General features: G+C 33.7%; 1 protein-coding gene across 1 annotated transcript in view; it reads left to right on the top strand.

Moving 5' to 3' along the window:
- ANKRD13C (ankyrin repeat domain 13C) overlaps positions 1-18,706 on the top strand; it is an 80,088-nt gene that overhangs the window by 38,984 nt on the left and 22,398 nt on the right. Inside the window, exons 4-8 of the mRNA XM_029228895.1 lie at positions 327-412; positions 1,594-1,639; positions 6,043-6,109; positions 10,261-10,405; positions 16,206-16,337. Coding sequence (XP_029084728.1) covers positions 327-412; positions 1,594-1,639; positions 6,043-6,109; positions 10,261-10,405; positions 16,206-16,337 — 476 coding nt within the window. The remainder of the gene's footprint in view (positions 1-326; positions 413-1,593; positions 1,640-6,042; positions 6,110-10,260; positions 10,406-16,205; positions 16,338-18,706) is intronic.

Raw genomic sequence — 18,706 nt, forward strand, 5'->3', positions numbered from 1 at the left:
ACAGGACACTGCATCATCTGACTGAGATTGGTAATCTTGACTCAGTCAGATAAAGCCTACTGATGATTAAAAATTAGCAAAACTAGTATGAATAAGTTGATGTCGAGGTATCTGTTTTCAATTTTCCTTGAGGATCTTAACAGTTTTGCTAAAGGTATTTTCTAACTTATTCACAATATCTATATTATATCTCTGTGTAATAAGCCAGTGGTGTTTCCTAGCATGGTGAAATTGTTTTTCATAAATTTTTTATTGAGGTGTAATTGGCAAACTAGCATGGTGAAATTTATTTTAAATTAAAAAAATTTTTTTAATTTAAATTTTAGTTACAGCTCTTTTAAGGAAGCTTAAGCAGCAATCCAGGGAAAGTGTTGAAGAAAAACGACCTCGATTATTAAAAGCCCTGAAAGAGGTAGGCTAAATTTCTTTGCTGATTTTGCCCTAAAGGGTAATTGCAAGTGTACTTTTAAGCATTTTAAAAATACAGTTTAATTTCTCACTAATTATTAAGGGTCAAGAAATGATAAAAATCCTGCTTCAATTAAGCAATAATGACATTACAAAATACTCTGATTATGATGTGTAATCTTATGGGAAGCATTATTTGCTTTGATCTTAGAAGGCAGATAAAGAATTATTGCTTTCAGTAAATTAGGTAAGAGCTCTAAGAAAAATGGAGGTAAGTCATAATTAATGGCAGTAGTTTTCCTTTGTCCTTTGGATTGAAAGATTTTCTATGAGCTGAAGTGCTACTGCCTTAGGAGCAGTTTGCATTTTCTTTATGTAACAAAACTCTTTTTGTCTGTCCTACTTCATGATGGTAAGAGCTGGGTGTGCTGGCACAGAAAGGGAGAGAGGTTTGTTTTCTGTTGTTTTTTCCTCTGTATTTTGGATGCGTGAAAGAACTGTGGGAGAAACATATATCATCATGACTATGTCTTCTTTTAGGTATGCTTTGTTTTTGAAATCTCAAGGGATAAATTTTTTGACAATATTTGATTAATAGTTCCTTGAACAGTTATAGTCTTTGATGTTTAGCTTCTAATTTGTGAAATAAAAACGTTCTCTATAGATCTCATATGATGACATATTATTTCAGGTTTAGTAAACCTATGTTATCACTTTATAGAAAAAAGTTTGTATTGCAGTGGGTGATTTTATTAGACCATTATGAGCCTACATAATAATCATTTTGGAAGTTACTGTTTTTTTTATAACATTTCTAAAGTTATTAAGTATTTTTACAATACTACTTATTGTTATGCGAAATGGAATATTTATTGATGCAAATTTAAATGGCTGTCAGTTTCAGATATGTTCTTATGTGATTAAAACGTTCTTGTAAAATCTAGAGTGGTGTGAGTTTTCCTTTGTAGATATGTGTAGTAATGTCTGCTATTGTAATGTAATTTTAAGTAATAACCATATATATTTTTTGGTTCTGTCTCCAACTCCATACATTGAAATTATTTCCTATTCCTGTCTATAGACCTTTAATGATAACAGATTTTTTTTAAGCAAAATATATTAAGTAGGTATAAGAGCTGTTAACGAAGGTGTGCATTCAATAATTATTCATATTTCATTTCTCAGCTAGGTGACTTTTATCTAGAACTTCACTGGGATTTTCAAAGCTGGGGTAAGAGTGTGCTACATTTTACTATAAAATATGTACGTATGCAGAAATGCAAGTGCAAAAATAACTATTATATAGAAATGTTAACATAACAAATATTGCCCTAAGGAAATTAAAATATTTTTCATCATGTTGAATGTAATGGTTATAAAGCCCTATAGTAATACTTAATTATCCTAACCTGATTAGTAACTTTCATAATTATTATTTTTAAGATTAAAAATTCTCTTTTTTTTAAATAAAATGCCGGTTCAAATATTATAATAATTTAATATAAGGAATTTTCAGAGGGAAGAGAAGAATAATTATGGGATTATTAGATTACTGAATTTAGGAAAGTTTGACATATAGTATTTAGATCCCTGAATGTGAAGAATTTGGTTAACATTAATTGATTTTGTATGTTTTGTCATCTTTCAATCACATTTGCTGCTTTTATTGCATACTTTATAGCCACTGTTTTAACATACTATTTGGTTGCATACTCTTGCACTTATTTATGAAAGACGTTAATTCCTAGATATTTTACAGTCATTTATTGATTTACCTTGGCAAGGTAAGTTTTCTCTCCTCCCCATTTTAAACATGAGGCTACTTAGGGAGAAAACTTTGGTGTCCAAATAGGAAGTTTGATCCTAGTGACCTTTACTTTACTAAGTAAACAACTATCCAAACCACTAACTTTTGGGTTAAATATTTTTTTAATGTAATCTATATATAGGTTTGAATATAGTATGCTTATGTGTGTTTTTTAAAGCATCTGAATTAATCTTTATGATATTAAAGATATTTGAATGCTTATTATCACCAAAATAATCATAAAAATAGATCATAATCATAAAAATAAATCAGATATTGATAACTCTAGAAACCACTGTTAATGTTTCATATGAATATTTCAAACTCTTTTCAATGCTTACAAACGTGTGTGTATGTACATATATATAAATATAAATGTATATATGTATATATATCCTCAGCATTAGTTTTTTTTTTAATGGGATCATACTATTATATCATTATGCACTTTGTCACGTTTACTTAATATATCATAGGTATCTCATTTTAGTTCATGAGGAAGTACTTCATTTTTTTTTTTAACAGCTGCATAATATTGTACAGCATGGGTGATTAAGGTTTTTCTAGTGTTTAATCTCTAAATGTAAAATTTTAATCCCTAAATATAATCAGTTTTTTCTAACATTGTTAACAACTGTAGTTCATCAGGCTAGTTTTGGCTACATCAAAATCACACATGAGGGAGTTCCCTGGTGGCCTAGTGGTTAGGACTCCAGACTTTCACTGCTGTGTCCCAGGTTCAATCCCTGACTGGGGAACTGAGATCCTACAAGCCTCATGTCACAGCCAAAAAAAAAAAGATCACACATGATTTTGTTTTGTTAACTCTCATAGTCCTCTATGCTCTATAAATTATTCAGAAGTCCCAGTGTTCTAGAATACTGAGAGAAAAAAAGGTTTGTAATAGCTCTGTATAATAAAAGAGGTCTAAGTTAGATTGGTCTAAAGCCTGAGTACTGTTTTTTCACCCGGTTTTTTTCTATCTGTAAAGACCCCAGTCATTCTTGGCGATCCTAAACTGAGGTTGTCCCTTGAGTGTACTGTCTCTTTAATTGATTGTCTTAGTAGTTGTTAGTGGTTTGAATTCTAAGATAGTCACTTTATGTTGCTGAGCAAAATGTTCTAAAATATTTTAAAAGTGACATTTCAGTTACATGAAGAAATAGAAATGGATGTAATTACTCCAGAAATTGTGCATATGATCTATAGTTATAAACACATTATAAATGTTGCATAATCAAGTTCATTATGCAACCACTGAGGTACTTGTTTAAAGTATTGCTTCTTTGAGAACTTGACTTTGATGCAAAAAAGTCAACCCATCTGTTTCATTGTTGATAAAGGTTTTTACTGATTTCGTGTCAAATTATTAGCACCTGATGGTTAGATATCATCTATAATTTTAAAAACTAAACTCATTGGCTAGATTTAGCTTAGACACTTTGGATTAAAAAAAATTGGATAATCTCTATTATTAGATTTGATTATCAAGCTTTTTTCCAGAGTTTAGGCATGGTTCCTCCCCTTGTTAAAGCCCCTAATATTTAAAAAAAAAAAAAAAAAAAAGGCAACCCAGAAATAAGAGGAAGTTAAGAAATATTGAGGTCCGGCGTTAAGTTTAATTTAGAGGTTGTGGAGCCCACAAACTCTACTCTTTCTCCTTCAGTAGTTAGCTGAAAATAGCCTCAGACTTGGTTAATAGCAAGTCTGGAGGTGACTAAATTATTCCAGCTTGAGTTTTTAGGTGTGGAAAAGCTTTAAATTGGAATCAGAAGTACTGGCTCCTAACTGTTTGACATGGCAAATCACATAACTTTCCTGAGCTTCAGTTTCTTCATTTTAAAAATGGGGATAATAATAACTGCCCCACCTATTTCAAGCCTTTGTTTTGGTGTAGATGAAATGAAATCATGTTTTTGAAGGAAGCCCTTCAGATACTGTAAAGTGTTAAATAATTTTATAATCACTACAAATTTAACATTATGTGTATATAGCATGTTTCAACAGAAAAACTAATAGTTATTTTTCTTTATCTCATAATCTACAGAATATCCATCCTGTATTTGGGACTGTTTTTTGCATATTATAGATGGAAAACATTCGACCTAGAAACTCTTCTTAAAATCAGGGAGTAAGTGATAGCAAAACCAAAATTAAAATTTTGAGTCTTTCCATTTTTCAGTTCAGAGGATTATGCCGCTGTGTTAGACTCTCAGATTATGCTGAGGTAACTTAAGATACAGACAGCCTAATTGTTCAGTTTAAATTGGGGAAGAAAAAGTCATCACAGAATTGGGAAAATGAAAATTGCTTTATTTTTGGAATGCATTAAAATCTTTTTTTCTCAATGATATCTTTTTTTTTTTTAACTTTTGCTTTTCAAACCCTAAGCTTCTTATTTTTTTTCTACATTCCCCTCTTCCTCCTTTTCTGATTTTTGATAAATGGGTATTGGTATGTGATTCTAAGTTTTGTTTTTATAGGTTACCATACTACTTCAGAAGATGTAATAAGTTAAATTTAAATTGTTAGGATGCTGTCTTCTTGTAATCATCTTTTTCATGCTACACCAAATATTTAAGGACAGAAAAACTGGATCTCAATAAGCATGAAAGAGGAGCTTTGATCATTTACGTAGATTTATGCCATTATTAATCTTCTTAACTTCTGTTGTTTCATATAAGGAAAAATTTTATTGGAAAATGATTTCTTATGTTCTTTGACCAGGGTAACTCTTAGTTGATATTCCCTCTGGGCAGTAAAATTTTCTTGCTTTTATAAAATAAGAAGTCTAGAAAACTGTCTTCAATGCTGGAAATCATTTTGGGTTAAATGACCTCTAAGGATTTAAAAAAGACATTTTTATATTTGGTATACCTTTAATGTTAGTGAGCAAATATTGATGCTTTTGAAAAAGTTAACTAAAAAACTAGCCCTTAATTTTCTCCAAAGTCTTTGTTTCTTTCTAACCCATTTGATTTATCACCCATTTTTAAAACACAGAGTTTTGTAAAATATACATGTAATATATCTTACATAGATATACACACCCACTTACATACACATGTACATGTGATGTAATCTTTAATTTCAAGAATTTTGAGTTTCACATTTTTTCTTTTTTTGGTATGTGGTAGTTTAATTATATAGCCTGTTATGTAGATTTATTTATCCATAGAATAACTCATATTTCCTCAAAATATAGCAGATAATAAATGATAAAAAACTATGAGAATATAGCTTGTGATATGAATGTAAGCAACACTGGAATGTAGAAATCTATAAGTCAATAGTATGATTGCATTTTATGGATTTTGAAACTGAGCTACAGTGAGCTTAAGTAACCAACATATTTGGGATTCAGACTCAAATTCAACTATCTAGCTCTAAAAGTGTCTTTTTCTGTTACACATATTACTTTTCTGGTATTTAATCCAATTATATTTAGAGGATCAGATGGAATCCAGGCTTATCTGGTTACCCATTCAGGAGGGTTTAGTTACCACAGGGCATCGTTTTCTAACTTACAGTAATATCCTACAATATATACCCAAGAGTGGCATTATATCAACTCTGCTACTCTTACATGTGTTTGGTGGGTGGTGGTGGTGAACTATACAGCAATTACAATTAAATAGTAGGTATTTGAAGTTGCTCAAAATGGCTTTGTATATTATTTTTAAGTGGAAAATACTATTTTAAAGGAAATTATTACAATTTTGGTGAAATAGTAAAATGTTTACATTACTCGTCTTCTAATTAAAAAAATTTGTAATCTCTCTGAACTTTAGGTGGTTATTTTTTGCCTTTTCTTTTTACAAATACAGTGCCTTTACTTTCCCGAATTCTGCCTTCTGATGCATGTAAAATATACAAACAAGGTATCAATATCAGGTAAGATGATTTGATTTTTTTCTGAGTAACAGATAATTGAGATTTAGAGATAGCTTTTCTTTTTGTAGTAATAGCTTATACTTGGATGTAGTATTTTATAACATGTTGTAATATATTCACAATATTTTATCTCCTTTGAGATACTACAGATAAGGAACCAAAGGCATAAAATCTTGACTAAAACAAAGGTATTATTATTTAACTACAGACTATCTGGAAGGCAAGTAGAGTGAAGATCATGATATAACACTAAGAAGATTTAAGATGGTCATCTCCCTCTTCCTAGCTTTGTAGGGAATAAGGGACACATAAGGAGGACATAACTATTGTCCTGTTTTTCCTCCATCCCTCTCCAACCCTTCCCTCCCCTGTCTACCCATCCATGCTTCTAGCCATTCATCTGTTCAGTCATCTATCCATTCTAGTGAACACTTTAAGGCTAATTTTAATTTTCTTCTGTTTCCTTTTAAAACTAAGATTGATGTTTGGATCTCACAGGGAATCTATTTTATTTATTTCAGGATTTTATCATTATCTCTTTAGCTTTCTGTTAATATAGGTATATTTACAAGTTATATATATCTAAGCTATATATAATGCTGGTGAATATGCCAACTTTTTAGTATATTCATATCTATTAGTATATTTATATATACATAAAATTTTACATGTCTGTATCTTATAAAAATCCAGAATATTAATTTGAATATGTAAGGGTCTAGAACTAGAGATGTCTTAAAAGGTTATCTCATATAAACTCTTCATTTTATAGATTAGAACGTTCTGACAAGTGAAGTGATTTTTATGAGCATATTGCGAATTAATCACTGAGCCAGGACCTCTCTGACTTCCTGTCAGATCTTATCATGTCACAAGGCAGAAATTATAAAAAATCAACTCTTTATGAGATTTATTATTCAATATGTTGAATTATAATGAAGAGATAACCTTTAGATGGAAGTAAGTTCTAGGGTCATTATTCTCCAGCAAAATTCTATTAAGGTAGAAGTTTCTGTGATTTTGTTTTTAAAAATAACCTCCTCAGATGTTTCTGATTATGAAAGTGTTCATGCACATTAAATTCATGGTCATTATAGAAACCTTGGAAAATACAGAAAAGTATAGGTTAGAAAACTAGGAAAGGATTTGATAATGATGTAGATTTAATTCAGTAGCCTATTGTTAGCAATATATTATGGTTATTAAAAAATTATCAGTTTAAAAATGCTTAATATAGGTGCTTGCCAAAGTTAGTAGATAACTTGGGAGAATAGTATTATCTTCCATGTGCTACTTTAACTAAAGGTTAGTTTTAGTTCTGTTTGATTCTTAAATTTAGGAGAAAAGGAGCTTCTTTCTTTTAAAAAATTGTTTCACATTTATATATGACTTTTAAAAGTAAATGACATGATGCATATTACCTAATAAATATAGATGATAAAAAAACCACAAAATGGTTAAGATAGAGACATGAGAATAAGAGGCTGAGAGAGAATAATTGTGTCAAAGAATGTAGTTTAAGGGAAGCTACTGCCGTTTAGCAAGACTCTGAAACCTGGGACTTACTAGCAGCCGAGGTTGAGGGAGAAATGTGACAGGTTCAAAGTGCTAGTTATCAAACAAAGTTTACTAGATTAATGGAGAAGCTGCATTTTAGGATGTATGACAAAGGTTTTTGCATAGATGAAGAATTATTTTAAAGAAAAAGAAGTTTGTTAACATTAAATAAAAACTTTCAAATTTAAACATCAGGAGATGATTAGTTCTTTTAAACATCACTTCAAATGAATTTTACTTGTATCTCATGACAGTTATGTGATAATTTAAAGTATCTTCTTTGGGAATTCCTTGGTGTTCCAGTGGTTAGGACTCCACGCATTCACTGCCAAGGGCGCGGGTTCCATCCCTGGTCGGGAAACTAAGATTCTGCAGGCCGTGTGGCCAAAAAAAAAAAAAGTATCTTCTTGTTGTCAAAGAGAAATTAATACTTTAGTAGAAATAGGAAAGTGTGGGCAACTTTATTGTTGAGAATACTAACAAATATTTTCACTGTTAATAATTTTGAGGTTACATATAACCACTGACTAAAATAATCATTGCAAACTTTCTCAGTCAGGCTCTTCCTATTTCGAGTAGGCCCTATTTCCTTTTCACTGTTACTTGGGCATTTTTCAAGTTTTTATCTGAAACAACATGTTCTACTCAAATCTTTGCATTTGTATAAAGAACTTTTTGTTCTTCATGGTGAATTACATGGCAAAATTAAAAGTATTTAGGCTTATAAGCTGAAAGCCAAGGACTAGTTAATACATTAAAATATCATTGTGATAAATTATATAAAAAATTATATTATAAATTATATCATTATGATAAATTAGATTTAAGGGCTCAAATGTTGCCAGTGTCAGTCTGTCTTTGTCTCTCTGTACATCTCTTCTCTCACATTTCCTATCCCCACCCCTTGCAACCCACTACTACTCTCACCCAGGATGGGCAAGAAGGGAATGGAGGCAAAAGACTGTTCTGGCCCTTTTCTTCTTTTTTTGTGGGGTATAGAGTTCCCTGGTAGCTGAAGCTTGGAGTCCAAATAGGCCATGCATGTAAAATGATCTGTTCCTTTTCTGAGACTTCAGTAGCCCGCATCTTATAGAGTAGGGGATAAGCCCCTTTTACTGGCATTATTTTCTCTTACGCCACATGTACAAGCAATAACAGGATATGTTTAGTAGTACAGGCACCAGTAGTACAGTAGCAGGCTACTGGAAGTGGACCAGGGGCTAGAATTCAACTGTAAAGCAGCAGGTAGTGTTCACTCATATAGGAGTTGGTGACTTGGTTTTCTTTTTCGGACTTCTTATTCGGTTCTGAGGGGTGTGTATATTTTATATGGCTCAGAAAAGAGCCTCTTATACATAGGATAACCATATTTCCCTGTTCACCTCTGTTGTCCTGGTAAAATTATTAACAGTATCACCTTCACCTTTAAAAACTACTAGTTTTGGTGATAAATTATATGTGACCCTAGTTATTCTTTTGCATGCGAAATATGCTCCATTTTTCAGCTTCTCCTACAAAGCCTTGTGCAAGATTGAAGCACTTCAGGGTACTTGTGAACTTTTCCATTCCATTATTCTCCCAAATTTCAGCAAGTAGTGATTTGTAGATTTTATTTGAGACCAACCCACTGGGTCGACCATGCCAGGTCTTGGTTATAATGAGCACAACAAACATACAAGTGTGTGAGTCCATGAATATTTGCCATAGGAACGATCCATAATGTTTTCAGGCTGTAGAGATGTTGGAAAAGAAAATGCTGGGAAAAAGAATGCTAATCTGAATCTGGGAAGTCAAGCAGAAAGGCCAAGAATTTAGAGTAAGTTAAATGGTTTATCGAGTTGAAGGATGAAGCAAGGTTTGGTACCAAGCATAAGCATAGATGCAGATCATAAGGACAAGACTGTGGACACACAGTCCTTAGTCTAAGAATGTGGTCCGTCCATGGCTATACCTCTCTTATATACAGTTGACCTTTGAACAATACCGTTTTGAACTACTTGGGCCCACTTATACGTAGATCTTTTTCAAGAAATACGTACTACAGTACTACATGATCCAAGGTTGGTTGAATCTGAGGATGTGGAAATGTGCATATGGAGGGCCGACTGTAAAGTTACATGTGGAGGGGATGTGGGTCAGCGCCCCAAACCCTGGTGTTCAAGGGTCAGCTGTACTCTGCCGAGCTAGCAACTTGGTCTTGAAAGTATCAGAGAATGTTAGACAGGTCTGCTTTCCTTTTCCGCCCTTCCCCCTTGAAGTAACTTTTATGGAGTAGCTACAGTATAGGAAATGGTAGAGAATAAGGGTACAGTTAGAGAAATGCATCAACAATGGGGAAACAACCTTTTTCTTGCTGGATTAATGAAGTATATATTCAGAAAAATGAAATATAGATAAAATTGAATATATATTTAAATATTCTTTTGGTGTTTTTAATGAGATATTTTAAATTTAGTTTTTATCTATAAATTTGATTTTGAAATATGGTATTAGCATCTTGGTTTGAGTTTAGAGGGAGCAAAACTTGTTTAATTAATATGAAGTTTTATTGAAATTTTATTTGTCAGAATTTCTCATCTATCCATCTTTCACAGGCTTGACACTACTCTCATAGACTTTACTGACATGAAGTGCCAACGAGGGGATTTAAGCTTCATTTTCAATGGGGATGCGGCACCCTCTGAATCTTTTGTAGTATTAGACAATGAACAAAAAGTTTATCAGCGAATACACCATGAGGTGAGCATATTGTCTTTATCAGTATTCCTGTAAATGGTTTAAAAAAGTCTGTGTAGGGATTTCCCCTGTGGTCCAGTGGTTAACACTCCACCTTCCAATGCAAGGGGTGAGGGTTCGATCCCTAGTTGGGGAACTAAGATCCCACATGCCACGGGGTGCGGCTAAAAAAATAAAAGAAGTCTGTGTATGCAACCAAGCCTCGGTGTAATTGTTTTAAAAGGCGTAAGGCATAATTGAGATGGTTCATTCCTAAAGCTTTGATTTTCTTACCTCTTGCTTTTTAAAAAAGTTTTATCATCTGTTCTCTATCCGGACTAATCCACTGAGTCTGTTTGCTCTTAATTCACTGATGATCTCCTAGTTAAATAAACCCTAACTTCTCATAGTTCTCATTTGTTGAACCTGTTCTGGCCCTGTCCCCATTTATCTTCCTATCTTAGTTTCTTTTATTGTTGTGGACCATCTCTATCTCTTTAATATGAACACCTCTCTTGGCTCTCTGTCTGTACCATTTTACTTTTCCCAACTCTTTGGCCACCTTTCTTTTTTCCGTCTTTTCACTCTTAAAGTACAAAATTATACCCCTTCTAAACACCATATCTCCATGTTGGAATTGCCTTCACAACGACCTTTGAGAGACCATATTCACCATCATCTTATATCTGTTGTTCCCTGAATGCTTATAAACCAAAGAAAAAGCTTTTCTAGTATCTATATATATCACTGATAGCCTTACAAATGTTTTTAGGTCAATATTTTGTTTTGTCACTGTGGCTTTTATTTTTCACCATTTCCTTTCCTTACGTTTACCACATCTTGTGACCCCTTCCTCAACATCTCTTAGATTAGACCCTCCTACTGTCATATCTGTTGACAAGACCTTAGTTACCTTGTATGTGTACTATTGAAATAAATAGTTTCCTAACTGGCACTGAGCAAGGAAGATTTGGATTCGAAGAGAAGAAAAAAAGACATTCCTTGTGGGGGAAACAGGATGAGTAAAGTCAGGAAAGTAGGACTAAGAATGGTTTATTTGGGAAACAGAAAAGCAATCTATCTGACTGCAGTGAAGGTTTCTCTTACTGAGCATAGGAACATGGTTTATGGAAGGCCTTAACAGCCAGATAAAATAATTTAGGATCTGTTATAGTTGGCAATAGAGAGTCATAGATTCTTAAACAAGGGATTGATTTGATCAAAAAGTAATTTAAATGAATTAATCTTATATATAATAGTTTTTTGACTTTTCCTCCTTCCCTCTCTTCCTCAAACATTTTATCAAGGACCTAATAAATGCTAGACACTGCTAGGTGCTATGGATAGTGGCATTGTATTAATAGTATACAGTTTGTCTCTTGGTATCTGTGGGGGATTGATTCTAGGAATCCCCAAGGATACCAAAATCCACAGATGCTCAAGTCCCTTATATAAAATGGTGTAGTATTTGCATATAAGCTACACACATCCTCCCATATACTTTAATTCATCTCTAGATTACTTATAATACTTAATACAATGTAAAGCCTAGGTAAATAGTTGTAAATACAGTGTAAATACCTTGTAACTAGTTGCCTGTGTGGCAAATTTAAGTTTTGCTTTCTGGAACTTTCTGGAATTTTTTTTCTCCAAATATTTTTGATCCCTGGTTGGTTGAATCTGCAGATGCGGAACCTGCAGTTATGGAGGGCAAACTGTATATCAATTACTATCATATATTAAGCATTAAATGCCAGCATACTGGAACTATAAATACTTTAAAGCTCTTTTATTAAATCCTTAAAATAACCTGTCTAAATAGTACCATCTCTATTTTATAGATGAAAATATTGAGGCTTATAAATGTTAAAAGATATCGCTAAGATCACACAGCTAGTATGCAAGATGGATTGGAAAAGGGAGAGAATGGAAGGGGGGAAAATATGTGTTTTTATGGTTATAGGCATACTTCGCTTCATTGCACGTCACAGATATTGCGTTTTTTACAAATTGAAGGTCTGTGGCAACCCTGTGTTGAGCAAGTCTGTTGGTGCCATTTTTCCAACAGCATTTGCTTACTTTGTGTCTCTGTGTCACATTTTGGTAATTCTCGAAATATTTTGACTCCTCTACCAGCAAACAGATTATGACTTGCTGAAGGTTCAGATGATGGTTAGCATTTTTTAGCAATAAAGTTTTGTGTTTTTTTTTAAATTTATTTTTTGGCTGCTTTGGGTCTTCGTTGCTGTGTGTGGGCTTTCTCTAGTTGCGGCAAGCCAGGGCTACTCTTTGTTGCCAGTGCGTGGACTTCTCATTGCAGTGACTTCTCTTGTTGCGGAGTGCGGTCTCTAGGCACACAAGCTTCAGTAGTTGTGGCACACGGGCTCAGTAGTTGTGGCTCAACGGCTCTAGAGCACAGGCTCAGTAGTTGTGGCGCACGGGCTTGGTTGCTCTGCAGCATGTGGCATCTTCCTGGGCCAGGGATCAAACCTGTGTCCCCTGCATTGGCAGGCAGATCTTAACCACTGTGCCACCAGGGAAGTCCCAGCAATAAAGTATTTTTAAATTAAGGTATGTACCTTGTTTTTTTAAGCATGATGCTATTGCACACTGAACAGACTACAATACAGAGTAAATGATGGTGGTGCCACAGATAGAATTGGGGCATTTGGAAAAGGAAACAGGTTTGGGGTTTTAGATGACCTTCATATTGGATCTGTTGCTAAAATCAGTGTATTAGTTTCAACCTTCTCTTTATATAGACTTCTCTGAAGTATTTGCTATTATCGGTAACTCAGTTCTTAAAATTTGCATTTCCTTGTGACTTGACCTTGATCATTAGATGTTCTTTTCCCATATCTCCTTCTTACTCTCTTTTGCCTGTTTCCTTTTCTCTGCTCACTTCTTGAATATTGATATGCGCTTGATGTTCTCGTTTTTACAAATTGCCAGAATAATCTCTTCCATTCCCACAGCTCTCACTACCTCTTATCAGTTGATAGTTCACAAGTATATATTTGTAACTCAGATCTTCTGAGTGGGGACCTAGCTATTTAAATGCCTAATGGATATCCTGTGTGTCTCTTAGGTACCTCAAAACTTAGCTTATTTAAGACTTAACTCATTATTTTCCCTTTAAGGTGCCCGTTCTCCCATTTTCTTTCCTTTGGTGATTGATATCATTCTCTGTTCAGCGAGAAAAATTGGAGGTTTTTTTTGACATCTTTTCTTGTATTCTCACGTTTCCTAATTAGAGAACATGTGTGGTTATTCTTGTCTCCCTCATGTCTTATAATTATCCCTTTTTTATTCATGCTGTTATTGCCATAATTTAGATATTCATTATGTCAACTGGACTGTCACAAAAGTCTCATAAATGATCTTCCTGGCCCCCTTCTTGTCTGCTTTTAAATTATTTCACATATTGGAGATAGGTTGAACATTGAAAACAAATTCATGACACTTGTCTTCCTTAAAGACACTTTAAAAGTTCCCTATTGCCTGAAGAATGAAATCCAAGTTCCTTAGCATGCCATGGTTCCTTCTGTGACCTGGCTTTTGTTCATTTTTCCAGCCTTTTTCTTACCCTGTTATCATAGATACCTTCATGCTGAACTCTTTACAATTTTTTCCAGGCTATTTAGTGTTTCATTCCTTTGTTCATATTGTTTCCAATTCTGGGGATACCCTTCTTCTTGTACCCTCACCCTGGTGGGGCACCTACTTAGTGTTACTTCCTCATCTGCCAAGTGACCATTGTTTTCTTGATGTTCTCACTAATGTGGTACCATAGAGCTTCTAATGCTGTTTTTGTCTATATGGCTTTCTTCTTTTTTGGGGCTAAGCTTCTCAGAGGTTTGGGGTTCTTTTAGTTGTGGTCTCTGGTACCTAATACAGCATCAGTACATTCTAGTTAGGGTTTGGCAGAATCTTTCTGTAAAGGGAGAGAGTCAGTATTTTAGATATTTAAATATATTTGCAGGTCATATGGTCTCTGTCACAACTGCTCACTTCTGCTGTTATTAACATAAAAGCCACCATAGACAATATATAAATGAATGAGTATGGCTGTATTCTAATAAAATTTTACTTGAGAAACAGATGGTGGACTGGATTTGACTGCTGGCCATAGTTTGCTGACCCTTATTCTAGACTCTCATATATGTACTAAATAATTCGAATTCTTATGTTTTAAATAACAACAGGATAGCTAACTGGGCAACAGATGAGTTGGAAAGATAGTAGTAAAAGAGAAGCCAGAGGTTAAGGCTAGTAGTGTAAGTATTAGCTGATGTTATAGTATCAATGAGATCACCAGTGGTCTGGTATTTAGGGTATATGTGTGTGTATTTTATGTCTAAAAGAATACAGAAATGCTAGATTTTGAGCAATAATCCTCAGGGCAGGGAATACTTGTTTTTTATCCTAATATGTATACATAAGTAATAATTGTTCATTAAATGTTTGTTGAATGAATGTAATTAACAACAGGTCTTTTTCAATGATGTGGTTAGGAGATAGTCTATGATTTACAGAAGAGTTATGTTTCAAAAGTTTATTTGAAATTGGGATGTTTGAAACTTAAGGCAAATTTCTTCATAGGTAGTATTGTATATAGTGTTGTTCCCAAGCTAGTACATAAAATCCTAATTGATTTGTAATATATTTACATCATGATGGTTAACAGTTCTGTACAATCTATGCCAGTCAAAATTTCTCTTTAGGAAATTGTGTTCAGAATTAGTTTGGGTTACCAGGAATACATTTTCACCTGTTACAGCCTTAGCATTAATGTCAAGATATTCTATCCCTCACTTGTAAGGGTGAAGGAAATGGGCTATATCTGGGTGAAAGTTTGTGGTGACGAATAGAAAATGGGCCTCCTGGGAATCTAGAAATAAGGAGGTAGGGAAAATAGAGCCTCTACTTATTGGAAACCTTATGGATGGTTCTCATTCTCCAGTCAACTCTCTAGGTTCTACCTTTTTTCTCCCTCTTTTCTTCGGATTCTGGGGTCCTAAATATCAGAGAATCTCTCTTGGCCTATTCTATTTAGAATAGAGCCTCATCTAATACCTACTCATTTACTCTTCTGTACCTGGTCTCTTAGTTTTCTGTCCCTGAAACAAGCACAAAGCTTTCTCTTTTAAAAAATAATTATCGATCAATTATTTTATGCCAGCACTGGGGAATATGTTGAAGCAAGGCTGCTAATTGAGTTTGGAAATTATGAGTTGATATTTATGGATTTCTTTTCTTTCTATAAGGTGTATAGAGAAGATCCCGTGTGGCCTCCTTTCCTTTTTTCCTTCCTTATCACCTCTTTCCTTTCCTCCTTCCCTTCCTTCCTTCCACTTAAAACTATTGGGAAAGAAAGGCTTATAGTGGTGGGTCTTTAGATTAAAAAGAACTAAAGTAAGATTCATCTATACTTAAAGAAAACAAAACCTTCTTACAGGCATTTTGTCTCAGACGTGTCTTCTTAATTCTTAAATTAATCTTTTACAATTACTCTGCATACTTTGTACTTCTGTAATGGGTAATCTAGTATTGTTTCCATTACATATCTGGAAGAGTGTGAGTACCCTTTTTATGTGTCCTGTATTTTTAGATTCATAATTAGTTATCATTCTAACTTATTTAGTTATATGAAGTTTACACTTCTGTAATTGTTTTTAGAGTAACTAGCACTTCACATTTTTTTAGAATTGGTCCTTTTTGTTTTTTGAAATCTGTAACGTTTTAATTGTTGACATTTTCATATGTGGCGCTAAAAACCTCTGAAAACCTAGATTCTTATATTTACCTTTTGCCCCCACCCCAGGAATCAGAGATGGAAACAGAAGAAGAGGTTGACATTTTAATGAGTAGCGATATTTACTCTGCAACTTTATCAACCAAATCAATTTCTTTCACGCGTGCCCAAACAGGATGGCTTTTTCGGGAAGATAAAACAGTATGTGCAAATTGAGATTTTTACACTTTAAAAATTGTTTAGTATTTAATGTTGCCAAAATAATGTGATGGAAATACAGGTAGAAAGAAGTATCTTACTTACTTGTTTTCAAGTAGTTTATTCTCTTCTCTTTGAACCCAAATAGGGAATTATATTGGTTGGTTACAGAGTTGGAAGATAGGAGAAGCCAGGAGAGAAAGTTTAGTTCATTTGAATTTTATGTTGAAAAATATTCTTGTTGTTTGTTGCCTTGTTATTATACAGGGAACAATGTCTTCACATGGTTCCATTATATTTCTAATGCTTTATTTCTTAGGAAGACCACAAAGAAGCATATACTTTTAAATTCATTTCTCTGGACCTTTTTTCTTGCTTCTTTTAGAATTTTAGACTATTTACTTACCCAGTATCTGTCCCTCAGTATTCCATATATTTGACTAAAATTAAATAAGCTTACATTTCTACAACACTGTAATTAAATTAAATCTCAGTGGCAGTTTCCCCATTAGTGAATTGTAAATTCTTTCCATAATTCCCATTTCATCTGTCAGCAAGAGGTTATATAATATATAATATTTCAAATATAATATGTTCAAAATATATTCAAACATTTTTTAGTTGCATGTATGAAGAAGCATCTTATAAAATTTTAAAGTCAAGGATAAGTAACACATTAGGTAAGGGCCAAGATTTTAAGAATTCTATTTATCTTTTATTACACACAGTAGAAATGAATATATCCTCATTAGAAAGACAAAAATAGCCTGTAATAGTCAGGGTTCTTTGAGAAACAAAATCAGTAGGAGTTCTGTATCTCTCTGTGTATGTGTATATATCTGCATATAGATGTATATATACCTATAGACAGAAGGAGAGAAGGATGAGGGAGAGATTGATTTATTTTAAGGATAGCTTGTGTGAATGTAGAGGCTGGTAAGTCTGAAATTTTTAGAGCAGTCTAGCAGGCTGGAAATTCAGGGGAGAGTTGATATGGTCTTGAGTTTGAAATCTGCAGGCTAGAATCTCAGGCAGGGTTTATGTGTTGCAGTCTTGAGGCAGAATTGCTTTTCCTTTGGGAAACCTTAGTCTTTGCTCTTAAGGCCTACATTTGATTGGATATGGCCTTTCCATATTATGGAGGGTAATCTGCTTTACTTCAAGTCTGCTGATGTAAATTTTAATTAATCTAAAAAATGCCTTCGTGGAATTCCCTGGTGGTCCAGTGGTTAGGACTCAGTGCTTTCACCACTGTGGCCTGGATTCAATCCCTCGTTGGGGAACTAAGATCCTGCAAGCTGTACAGCACAGCCAAAACAAACAAAAAGCCTTTGTAGCAACATCTAGACTGGTGTTTGAACAGTTGGACATCATAGTCTAGGCAAACTGACATAAAATTAATCACCACACAGTCTTACACATAAAGCTGAAAAATCTCCCTTGACCACTACTCACAATCCCAGAGTCCTTTGCAGAAGGTTATCCAGCTGTATATCCCCCAGACCTTTCTTTATGCTTTATGTACGTAAATATCTATCTATTTATGATTGATAGGTTTATTTTTCATAAAGTGTCATTTTATCTATTGTTTTGCAACTTTTTTTCCCCCAATGTCTTAGAAGTGTTTTCTTTTCAGTAGTATTACTTCATTCTTTTTAGCAACTGCACAGTATTCCATAGTATGGATATGTTGTAATTTATTTATCCAGTCTCTTATTTTTGGACATTTAGATGGACACACATTTGTGTCCAGTTTTCTCCCACTATAAATGATGTTATGTTTACTATCCTTTTACATGCCTTTGCATTGTCTTTTATAGATAGCAAGAAATGGAATGGCTGGATTATGGGGAATATACATTTACATTTTTTTATTGATATGATTTATTTTTAATAAATGCTTTTTCATTATAAGATTTCAAAAATTGATCATTATCACTTGAGTGTTTCCCAACCACAGAAAAATTCTCACTGTGAGATCTAGGTTCATCAATTTTCCTCTCTAAGCCTATTTGGCAACAAGTACCATTATAGGATTCCCAGTTGTGAGATCCTACATTGCAATCCATTTGTTGGCTTGAAGTCTTATTTGTTTGTACTCTGTTCTTCTGGACAGCATTAGAAGGATCACTTCAAGAGAAGATAAAAATTGAAGCTGCTGTTCATCTAGTGCTACTGCTAAGCAGCTCAAAGCTCTTGAAGAGTGTCTAGGTGATCTTCTTAAATCTTTGACAGGTAAGGAGGGAGTCAGTAATGCTTATGGTTCCCATTTTGTAGGTAGAAACAGGTACAGAATGCCTTGCTTTCTAATGACTGGTAAGGAAGCCACCAAAAGCAAGGTGGAAATGGAAGCAACAATAAACACTTAGTTT

This window comes from Monodon monoceros, unplaced genomic scaffold (assembly GCF_005190385.1).
Source record: "Monodon monoceros isolate NGI ecotype Baffin Bay Population unplaced genomic scaffold, NGI_Narwhal_1 Super_Scaffold_18, whole genome shotgun sequence".
Lineage (NCBI taxonomy): Eukaryota > Metazoa > Chordata > Mammalia > Artiodactyla > Monodontidae > Monodon > Monodon monoceros.